At 34.5% G+C, this 12,104-nt stretch overlaps 1 protein-coding gene across 2 annotated transcripts in view; it reads left to right on the plus strand.

Annotated features, from left to right (window-relative positions):
- The window catches only part of LOC139511045 (uncharacterized), a 74,671-nt gene continuing 62,567 nt past the window's right edge, over window positions 1-12,104 (plus strand). Inside the window, exons 1-3 of one of the 2 annotated variants that reach the window (XM_071297617.1) lie at window positions 1-419; window positions 2,590-2,637; window positions 3,181-3,237. In XM_071297617.1, coding sequence (XP_071153718.1) covers window positions 384-419; window positions 2,590-2,637; window positions 3,181-3,237 — 141 coding nt within the window. In that variant the 5' untranslated portion in view covers window positions 1-383. The remainder of the gene's footprint in view (window positions 420-2,589; window positions 2,638-3,180; window positions 3,238-12,104) is intronic. The other variant, XM_071297623.1, reaches the window with a different exon arrangement.

The following is a 12,104-nucleotide window of genomic DNA, read 5'->3' on the forward strand; positions in this document are numbered from 1 at the left end:
TTTGTTGATTTTTTTTACGTAGCTTGTGGACGTGATATGAAACTGCACACAATCAATTTTAAAATCACATTCAGAAGAAATCCTGTTCCATACAACCAGTAAGATAGATTGTGGTTATTGTGTCGTTATGAATTGGAATACTATAATGTTATGTTTAGTTGACATTTTAACATAAGGTGATATAAAAAGCACATTTGATTAGTACAGGAAATGTACTTTAGCTGGATTGTTGATAATTTTTAACTTAAAGAAATGAATTATATATATACGCATTAAACTTTTAACATCTCAAGGAATTAGTGTGTCTCCATTTTATCACAGTGTCACTCGTAATCTAATATACATGAGTAGAAGAAAATATCTTAACAAGGGAATAAAGCAATATGAAGGCTAACAAATATGGGTTCGAATTAGAACAGGTAAGTCATTTCAAGGTATGCATGTGTATTGTTGACTTAAATGTATATCACCTGTTAATATAGAAATATGTTTGATGTGCAATTAATGTCCTTTCATGTGTGACGTAGATTGTGTCACATCTCCTTGTTTCGGTGTGAATGCAAACTGGCTAAGTCCACATAGACGTGCATGCAAAAAAGCAACAAAAAATAGAAGATGCTACTCAGAAAGAAATCTTATTTATTTTCCTTACAAAAATCAGTCGGTTTAAGAAGAAACAACTGCAATAAAGAATTTATAAGTATCAGCTATATTTTGTCGGTAATCATTTCCACTTTTATTTCATACAACTAATTTGATGATGAGAAACAGTAGAAAAAATGCTAAAAAAATTCAAACTCTTTTTTACCATAAAATTTCAAAGTGATATTTAATAAAAAAAAAAAAAAGTTATGCTCATCCGATTTTAAAAGTTTACCCTATTTTTTTCAATTGTGTTCTCCTATTTATTTATATTGTAGTCCTGTAATGTTGTGTTGTCATTTTAATGTTATATTTCACTTTGCCATAAAAGAGGGGGGATTGGCATACCACAAAACCAGGTTCAACCCACCATTTTTTCCTTTAAAAATGTCCTGTACCAAGTCAGGAATATGGCCATTGTTATATTATAGTTCTTTTCTGTGTGTGTTACGTTTTAACGTTGTCTTTCCGTTGTGTGGTTTGTTTTCTCTTATTTTTGAGTGTAAATTCACATTACTATAAGACGTGTCACGGTACTTATCTATTCCAAATTCATGTTTTTGGTTTTGTTGTTACATTTGTTAATCTCATAGGATTTTGTCTAATGCTCAGTCCGTTTCTGTGTGTGTTACATTTTAATGTTGTGTCGTTGTTCTCCTCTTATATTTAATGCGTTTCCCTCAGTTTTAGTTTGTTACCCCGAATTTATTTTTTGTCCATGGATTTATGAGTTTTGAACAGCGGTATACTACTGTTGCCTTTATTTATTACTGATTAAAAAGCAAACAATATGTAGCACGATAACGTGAACTTGAAAACAATCAGGTTATCAGAAATAATCTGTTAGACACTACGTGTATACTGTAAAATACAGTAATTTCTTTCGGTAAACAAATCCGATAACATGTTACACTATATTTTTTTATATGCACTTTGATATTGCTACATATTCTCACTGCAGTTATTCAGTTAGACTTTTTTGTTTCTTGGTCTTAGCATAAAGGTACAGCTTAATCGCACAAATAATCCAAGCTTATATATAGCCTATCAATAATTTTCCCAATTGAAGGATTAGGATAAATTTCAAAGGATTTATGAAAAACTAGGGCCATTTCCAAAAAGTCGTGCAATCATAGCTCAATGTTGTTATTTGAGATTTAATTCAGCAGGAGTTCTCAAACCTAAAGATTTGAAAGCCACTGGCAGGGATGAATGAATACGTAGTAATTTGAGGAAGTTGGAAACTATTTTTTTAATTTTGTATAATCCTTGATTTATCAATGGGAAATTTTCAGAAGTATTTTCAAAATCACGTCAGTACCGAAGTAGCTTATTGTGATTATGATGCCCCGGGTATAAGATGGTCGGGAGGGGTCATGCATTGTGTATAGTCTTCAAACAGTTTATTTAAGTTAAATCTATTCTTTATATATTTTAAATCTCTATGATCGAGGAAATAAAGTTTGAATAAATACAGTTATCCCGTATTGGAACTGAATAATGAGTACAAATTGAATATAGATTAAAGTCCCTATTGTAAAAGAGGTGCGAAAGATACTAGAGGGACATTCAAACTCATAGATCAAAAATAAACTCACAACGTCATGGCTAAAAAAGAAACAGACAAACAGACAAATAATAGTACACAAGACACAACATAGAAAACTAAAGGCTGAGCAACACGAACCCAACTAAAAACTGGGGGTGATATTAGGTGCTCGGGAAGGGTAAACAGATCCGGCTCCACATGTGTCATTGAGTGGTTGTTGTGTTTTGTAAGTTCAAATGTATAGAAAAGTACAAATACTGACTTCCATAATTGGTCCTAAAAATATTGCATGTAAGAATGATAAGTACAAGCATCTATCAATATTGTGAGTGTATCTGTGTTGTGTGAACATATGCATTCTGAATTTCCTCCTCTTTATGAAGAATTATTCTTTCTAGCGAGGTGAGCTACAGTCTTCGAACAGTATCTTGGGATCGCAATATGAGGTATGTCTTGCATAGGTTAAAAAACACAAATGAAAACTACTATATAAAGTCCTAGGTCAAAAGTGTCCGGAAATTCACTATTTATTAAATAAAAAAAAACTAATATAAGATCCGGTTTTGATGAAATTTGTAAAGTTATGAACTCATAAATGGTGTTATTTTATTATTAATATGAAATATTTTGTAAAACGAATCATTCCTAAGAAATCATTATTTGTATACATTTTTTTCAATGTTGCATTTATCTTTTTTAGTACAGAAATTCATATGTGTTTTAAAGAGCGATTTTCCCGAGAAAAAAATAATATAGATATGTTTCATAACTTTTGCAAGAAACTGCAGATATTACTATCAGAGACATATGTATTATATGTCTCTGATTCTAATCACAATAAAAAAAATCATTCAATTACGACAGGAAATATTTTCATTAGAATGTTCTTCAATATTGTCTTATAATAATTATAATTCTCTTGGTTTATTCTGACTGGTGTTAGCTGAATATTAAATGCTGCATATTCAAGCCAGTGAATCTTTTTTTAGTTGATAGGAGAGAAGAAAACCAAAAAGCCAAACAATAGACTTAGAATAGGACTTGCAGTAAGTAGTCGTTTAGTTTTTATGGATTTGTTATATCAGTGACATATAAAACAAAGTATTTCATGTCTCACAGGATATAATGATGTCAGAATCTTAGTTATTTTGAATATCGACAGGGGTGGACCCAGCAATTTCATGATAAAAGCCAAGCCGGAGGTTCTTATCCTAACATATGATAAATGTGACAGGGGTTCCAACTATACCTGTATCTGTATGTTACACAGTGCAGGATCCGATCGCGGATATATGCGCAGTGGAAGGAGAGCTGGTTGTTTAGTCCAACCGTCGGAAGGCCGCCGTGAAACCCTCAACTACATGTCTTTTGGCATGCAATATCCTCGTCAAGATGGTTCCAATGCACTATTGTTTTGGGAAAAAAAAGAGTTCTTTCGGATGTCTGTTTTGCAGTCAATCAATTTGTATGATCTGCTATATCTTGTGTCTTGTCTTTCTACAATGTTTGTGTATTGAAAGTCTTGGCGTTTGTTTCTGATCTTTTGTAAGTAATCAGTTTGATCGATAGCCGGCACCAATCCCTCAACCACTTTGTAGAACATAGTCAGCCTCTGGTTTTTCCTTCGTTCTTGAAGAGGAGGTAGTTTCAGCTTAGAAAGCATATTTGTGACGCATCCGGTTTCTCTGAAATCATAATCATGCAGGATGAAACGTGCTCCTCTTTTCTGTATGCTTTTCATATTTTCTTTTCCCCTGATGGTGAATGGGTCCCAGATTACAGCACCGTATTCTAGTACGGATCTTACCATGGCTAAGTAGGCTAAAAGTGCACTCTTGGGGACACTGGCTTAAGTTTCTTCTCAGGAACCCTAGTGTACAACTTGTCTTGCTTGTTGTTTTCCCTATGTGTCTGGTCCATTTTAGATATATTAAGACATAGGTTACTAAAGGATCTGTTTGTACTTGTTCTAGTATGTGGTTATCTAGTTGGTAGAAGTGTGTTGATTTTTGTTTGAAGCTCATTATATGGCATTTTTTTGCATTAAATTTCATTCCCCAATTTAGTGCCCATACTTCCAGAGCTTTTAGATCTTCTTGGAGGGTTTGATGGTCTTTTGTGTTGTTAATCTCTCGATATAGAGTAAACAGTCATGTTCAAGAATATTGGACATTTCCAAGCGCAATAACCCAAGTTGTTTAAGAATTTTTTATAAAAACTCTGATAGTTTTAAATTGCTCACCGAGATATAATTTTATTATGACACATGATATCTCGTATGTATATTTAAATTAAGTCTTCATAAGTTTGGTAAATTGACATAACCTCGGTTTTGAATGTATCTGTGTTATTCTATTGTTCATTTTTTTTTATCGAAATATGTCATGGCCACGGTAAGGGTCCTTTTCAAAAAATGTCGAATTTTCAGTACACCCATGCTAAATTTTTTATTTCTAATGGAAATTTCAGTTGTAATGGTTTAAATGACAGCTTGTCGGATTTGTGATTCAGAACATTAATAATAAACACACCTTACATCTATTTTGATAAGATTAAACTGCATTTAAGTCCGATTTTGGGAGTATTTGTGTGCGTACATTGTCAGAAAAACACATTTCAAATGACTTTTTTCCGATTTTCTGATCGCCTTGATATCTGCAAAAGGGACTTTTTAAGAACGTTAATTATAATTCTATCGAAAAATCGTAGCTTCTTTATCATTGTATGTAACAGATTATCTACAAACTAAATTCAATCAGCGTACAGGAGGTTCATGTCTATCCTGTTACCGCTCCTTAAATCAGTCGTTAAATTATTCTCCCTATGAATATTGAATCAGTCAATGTTGATTTCGAAAATGCAAAGTAATCTTTACATTTAAAACGCCTCGTTTCTTGAACGACAGTGTAGAGAAAAGAAATTTCAAGACAGTTAGTGAAAAAAATAGAGCGTACTTTTTTTTATGTCTATGCTGTTACCAACCATTTTGATTAATTACACTAACAGTATGGTTGTAAAAAGTACAATAACGTGTTGGAAACCAAATTCACAATAGAAAACCATAATCACTTCACCAAAGGGAGTAGTTATTTCACAACAGCAATTAAAAACGAAGAAATTTGTCTATCCTGTTATGTCTATCCTGTTACTATGGTTGCTATGGTTACAGTAGCAGGATAGACAATTATAGACAAAAACGTCGTTACTTTTTTTATCTTTTAACATGTAGGTGGAAAACGAATGAAATATTTCATTGTTTGAACCCATCTTAAAGTTATAACGTCTTAATCTTCCCAATTAAGCATTTGCAGGTGCAATACTGATACCGGTAACAGGATAGACAAAAAGGTAACAGGATAGACTTTTATATAGTGATATATCAGAAACGTACGTTCCTGTTAACAACGAAATAAAGAGAAAAGTAAATTAACTTATGAGGGATTTACTTGATGTTGGGTTTATTTGAAAGGGTGAAAAAAGGCCGAACAATATAAATTGCTATCTTAGACTTGCATTACTGGTGGTAATTTTTACAACCTTTGAAAACCAATTTTTAGAGCCATTTTTCAGTATACAACCTAGAAAATTAGCAAATAATCTATTATTTTACAGAATGAATAAATATAGAAGTTTATTCTCTTGAAAACCATCTAATTGGTAACGTAAAACAAGCTTAACATTTTATCTAAACCTTTTCTTAATAACCCAAAATTTCTTTTGAAAATGGTAACAGGATAGACAAAATATTGTACCACCGATCAAAAAATGTTTCAAGATATTCTTGTATGACATCATTAAGATTGCATCTTTTAATATGTTGTTCTTAAAGTACTGTTTGTTTTGATTTGCTTATGTAGACTAAGGGTTGTTTGAATAAGTAACTTTTAATAAATTTTTCAATTTCAAAATTCGACATTTTTAGAAAATGACCCGTATATCAAATTCATAAACAAAATACGTCATTTTGACACATTTTTCTGTATCAAATCTCTTAAAATTCGATGAATTTTCAATAACAATTACCAAATTGTTTCATCATTTTTCAATTTTATCTGGTATGGAAAAATTTACTTTGACGAAAAATGGAATTTTTATGATTTTTTTAAAGCATCAACCCATTGTCAAAGGTACAATAACCACAATAGAAACATAAGGTGGAAAAGAAATAAAATATGAATGTTATTTTCAAATGGCCATTGACAACAGGAAACGCTGACTTAAAATTATTGTTTTTGAAGAATCATATTTAGAAATCCTTCTGCTATGGTAATTTTTTTTATCACATTTAAGGTAAAAAAGATATATTAAAAACTATAATCGGGTATAAGTGTTTCCCGTTCACGTCTGTATCTGTATCGTTACGTCGAAGGTACCAATACTGGCTTTTACTCGACGGGAGAGAGAGCGCCTATTGTCGGCGTTGTAGAGCTGATTTGAAGCTCTCAACTGATTTGGGGCACACTATTTCTTCTTCCAGTTGGTTCCAGTGAATCACAGTCTTGACAAAGAATGAGTTCTTAAATTGCTCAGTTTTACAGTTTGTAGTTTCAATTGCCTTTGAGTTGTTTTTAACTGAGTTGTTCACTATGTTTGTGCTATCAAAGTCTACAAAGCGTGTCGGTTTGATTGTTCTTTTGGTTTTGCTTTTTACCAAAAATTCGTCAGGTTTGATAGCTGGAACCAAACCCTCAACCACTTTGTACAGAAATACCAGTCTTTGGCTTGTTCTTCTGGATTGTAGGTTTTCAAGTTCCAGTACTGTTAGCATTTTGGTGACCGATCCTTCTTCTCTTGATTTATAGTCCCCCGTGATGAATCGAGCTGATCTTTTTTGGATTCTTTCTAATTGGTTAATGTTGTTTGATGTATAAGGGTCCCATACAATTGCCCCGTATTCCATCGTAGATCTCACCAATGAAATGTATGCTGTTTTCTTGCAGTCTTTTGGGCAGAATCTTAGATTTCGTCTAAGAAAGCCTAGTGTAGAATTTGCTTTCTTAGTTTCATTTGAAATGTGGGTGGTCCATTTCAGATCGTCCGATATCTGTAGTCCTAGGTATGGATTGTGTTTGACCTGTTGGAGTATGTGTCCATCAAGGGTATAGAACTTCTGGCTTTTGTTCTTAATGCTCAGGATGTAACATTTCTTTGCATTGAAGCGCATACCCCAGTCTTTGGCCCATTTTTCTAGGCTAACCAGATCTTGTTGTAACAGTGTGTGGTCCTGTTGTGTTTTTATATTTCTGTACAGCAGACAATCATCAGCAAAAAGTCTAACAGTTGATTTTACTGAGTCCGGGAGATCATTGATATGACAGAGGAAGAGAAGGGGGCCGAGTACGGTTCCTTGTGGCACTCCTGAGTCCACTGTAGCTTCTTCAGATTCCTCTCCATCAATGACAACCTTCATCCTTCTCTGAGTTAGAAACATTTCTAGCCATTTATTTAGTGGTCCTCTCACACCACATTCATCTAGTTTGTGCAGGAGTTTGTTGTGTGGCACTGTGTCAAATGCTTTTGAAAAATCCAGGATAGCAACATCAATTTGGTTACCAGCATCGTGTGATTTCATGAAGTCGTGCAATGTGACTAGTAGCTGTGTTTCACACGAGTATCCGGATCTGAATCCATGGTTGAGTGATGTTAGTACCCTGTGTTTGTCTAAATGGTTTAGTATGTGCTTGCAGATGATATGTTCAAGTATTTTACACGGCACAGATGTTAGTGATACCGGTCTATAATTTTCTGGTGCATGTTTGTCTCCTTTTTTAAAGACGCTCGAGATGTTAGCGTTTAACCAGTCTCTTGGCAGTTCTCCAGTATTAATTGACTTTTGGTATATTATTGAGAGTCCTGGTGCAAGTTGTTTTGAGCACTCTTTGAGGATTCTATTAGGTATACCGTCTGGTCCTGAAGCTTTTGATGGATTCAGTTGCCTGAGTAGTTTTTCGACTCCTTCATGTTTTATTTCGAGGAATGGGATTGAGTTCTTTATGTGCTTTGTTGTTTTCGGCAGTGTTTTGTCGTTGTCCCTTGTGAACACTGATTTGAATTGTTGTATCAGTAGTTCTGCCTTCCCTTTACTATCATTCACTAGTTGACCATTACTTTTCAAAGGTGATACTCCAATGTTGTCTTGTTTCCTAGATTTTATGTATTTCCAAAAAGGTTTTGGATTGTTGTTTTCTAGTCCCTCCATTATGGTGTTGTTGATGTATTCCCATTCAGCCTTTCGGACTTGTCTTTTGCATTCTTTTTGAAAGTGCCTGTAGTTTGACCAGTTCTTTGTTCTCTTTGCTTGTTGGTATAGCCTGGTTTTCTTTTTGAACATTTTCCTAATTTTGTGATTTATCCAGGGTAAGCTTGCTTTAGAGCGGATGAGTTTTGATGGTATGTTCTTGTCCAAATTAACGTAGAGTTCGTATTTAAATGTGTCCCATAATTCTTGTACTGTGGCGTTGTTTTGGTTCATATCCTTGATTTTGTTGGATAATGTATCCAGTTCTTCATGGAGATCTTCCCATTTTGCTTTCGAGTAAATGTAGCATTTACGTGGCCGTTTACTCTGGTAGTGTGGTTTTGTGTCACAGTCTGTTATGATCATGTCATGGTCAGATATTCCTGGAGCATTTGTTGATGTTTTGATGAGTGATGGGTTGGTGGTTAACACTATGTCCAGTAGATTTTCACCTCTAGTAGGTGTTTCATGGATCTGAGTGATCGAGTGTGACATTAGGACTTCCATAAGGGCTTTTTGTATTTCTTTATCTTGTGCGTTTGGGTTTATTGACATTGTGTTCCAATCAATATCTGGACAGTTGAAGTCTCCAGTAAGTATGAAGTTAGTGTTTTTATTGGAGATCTGGTCTAGTGATTTATCAAGTTCTTTTATATCCTGCATGTTTCTATGTGGCATATAGAATGAGCCTATTGTTAATTCTTTTTGGTCTTTCAGTTGTATTTTGACCCACTCAATCTCGCACTTTGTTACTAGTTCTGGTTTTTCTACCGCTACGATGTCATTTTGTACAAGGACAAATACTCCTCCCCCTAGTGTACCCCTGTCGTTTCGGTATGCTACGTAGTTTTCAGGGAATACCTCGCTTGATTTTATTGCGTCTTGGGTCGGGTTTTTCCCTGGTTTAACTCCTTTAAGCCAAGATTCAGTGCCGCAGATGATGTCCGGTTTGATGTAGTTTACAGCTGCTGCAAATTCAGAAGTCTTGTCTTTGATGCTTCTGCAGTTTAGTGTTAGTATTCTTAGGTTACGCTTTGTTGGAATGTTGAACACATTACTGCTGGTGGTTCTGTTTTTGCTTTTACTGCTTTTTGGTGGTGAGATGTTTGTGGAGTTAATTCCTTTTGGGCTGCTGGTTTTGAGTGGACTGAATGCATTTGATGTGATGGATTCAAAAGTACTGTTGTGTGTAAGAGGTTCATAATAGTTTGAAATGTTGAGCTCGTAGCTGTGAAAAGTGAAGGTTGATATATTGATGGTCTCGCATTTGCAGCACAACCACTGTACATTTGATCTTTGTAATAAATCATAATCTGTGGAACATAGTTCTATGCATGATTTGTGATGCCAGATGCTGCAGTCATCACAGCATACTCCTTCACAGTTCCATGTAACTGGATGTTCACATAATCCACATGGATATACGCTTTGTTGTTTTGTTCTTGGTCCTGGGTTAAGTTCTATATCTCCTGCAAGTAGGAGGATCAATATTAACATTGAGTGATCTTTATTTGGTTTGGTTGGTAATGTTATGGGTCTACGCCCAGCTGATGTCCATTTGTTGTTTAATAGGCTGGTTATTAAATGTTGATGGTCCCATGATTTTACACTGGTGGTGGATTTACCTATGTAGTATAAGAGTGTTATAAGTATAATCGAGTGAAAAAATTTCATCTTCATTATCTGGTAAAGTCTGTTTATGTGGTTCCAAGCTGCTTGTTTGTTGGTTTTTAACTGTGGATGTTATCAGTATAGCTCGGAAGAGCCCGTGCTGACTGAAAACAAAGACAGTTTAGTTCCAACAATTTATTTGTGCTTGATCCGTGATTTTCTTTAACCAGGTTTTAGCCAACAAATTATCTGGGTGGATACCGTCTGCGTATAGTTTGTAGTTGTATTTTGTTCTTGTGGCTGATGTTCTGTTGTCTCCTTTTTTGTATTTTGATTTTATCTGAAGGTCGTTTGAGAATTTTGGTGAATGGCTGATTATGTTATCGTTGATTTCTTTGACTTTATAGTTGAGTTTGATGATTTGGTCTGCTAGTACAGTGTCCTGTTCTAGAAATTCTTCTGGTGTTTTATGTTTTCGATGACAGTTCCAGTGGTAGATGGAATAAACTGGTGTTTCTAGGATGGTTATTTTGCAATTGTCGTATTGCTTTGTCAGTTCGATTATTTTGTTGTAATATTCTACAAGGTGGTTTATTGTTTCGTCGTCGTGTGCTTTAATTGATATATATTTCTTGTTGTATGCTGTTAGGTCACAAGTGCCTAACCAGACATATATCCATATAGGTCCTAGTTCTAAGATTTTCTGTTGTAAATTTGATTTTAGCCAATAGTATCGGTCTGTTATTTTTGAACCGCTTTTACACCACCATGTTAGTTCTTTTTCAACGGTGTGGGATCTTTTGGTATGTTTTTGTAGCCAATTTCCTTTACTATCTGAGAATACTACCGGTGTGTAGTTCTTTTTGGTAGTTGGTTGTTCCTTTGTGTTGTTCAGGAATTTCACAAGTTTTGAGTTGGACATTGACCAGGTGTTACTCGTTGTCAGTTCTGTACAAAGTGATATATTGGGGATGGTTGACCAGCTAGGTTGTCTAATGTGTCAATATATTTTATTTATGACCTCGGAAAAAAAAGTAAATAAATATTTCGGAAAAGCAAAAGTGGCGGGTAAAGTTCGCTCACAGTCCAAGTACAATTTATGTTGTAATTATTGAATTTTACACTCTTAAATCGATAGAATGTTCAAAGGTTCAGTTAATGAGTGTTTTGGACCAGATTTTATGTGTATGCAATGTATATTCCTGCTAAATATTTCTGTTTTTCTTCTCTCTTCGTCGCGATCTCAAAAATTACTGCTACTACTTTGCGCATGCGCTCTCTCTTAATCAATGATACTGATTATTTATAAGATTTATCAATGACATAGCACGTGTACTGATTAATGTAAAACAAAAAATATCCTTCATTCTTCAGTTCTTGTGTATGCGTCTGCAAATAAACGAACTTGAGATTTTACACTTTCCGGGAGGTCCTTGATGTGGCATATGTGATATGTCTCTATTCAAATGCATTGGTCGTAAATGAAGGCTTTGGGGATCCCCCACACAAACCCCCCGAACTGGAACCCCAACCCCATGGATGCGCCATTGATCATAATGACATTGATACTAAAAAATACTTTTAAAAACTACGAATTTATGATAGAGAGGAAGAAAATCCGGAACGTTATAGACCGTTATCGGGGCAACTTTTATAATAGAGGTTTCCGGTTTTGATATTTCCCTGTAAAAAAGTGTTAAGCAAGGATGGGAACATATTATTGTCTTGGATATGGCCTTTAGAGATAATTGTACTCTTTTCACAATCTCTTTCTAAAAAAGAACCACAATATACTTACACACACACAGTGAGTCTATAGCTTTAGGATTTAATAGACTTCTATTTCACTATTCCACCAAACAGAAAGTAATGCTCTATAGACTATTACACTCTCATGAAAAAAAAATTTCCACAGCAATAGTATCTAACTACGGAAACATGTTTAACCCAAAAAGCCCCAGCCTATTTTAAAATAATATAGCTGAATAATGATCCCAAGTCAGCATAAACTCTATATAGATTTAAAGTCGTAAGTACGAACCATTTGATTTGAGGAGACAGTCT

Source organism: Mytilus edulis, chromosome 1, assembly GCF_963676685.1.
Source record: "Mytilus edulis chromosome 1, xbMytEdul2.2, whole genome shotgun sequence".
Taxonomy (NCBI): Eukaryota; Metazoa; Mollusca; class Bivalvia; order Mytilida; family Mytilidae; genus Mytilus; species Mytilus edulis.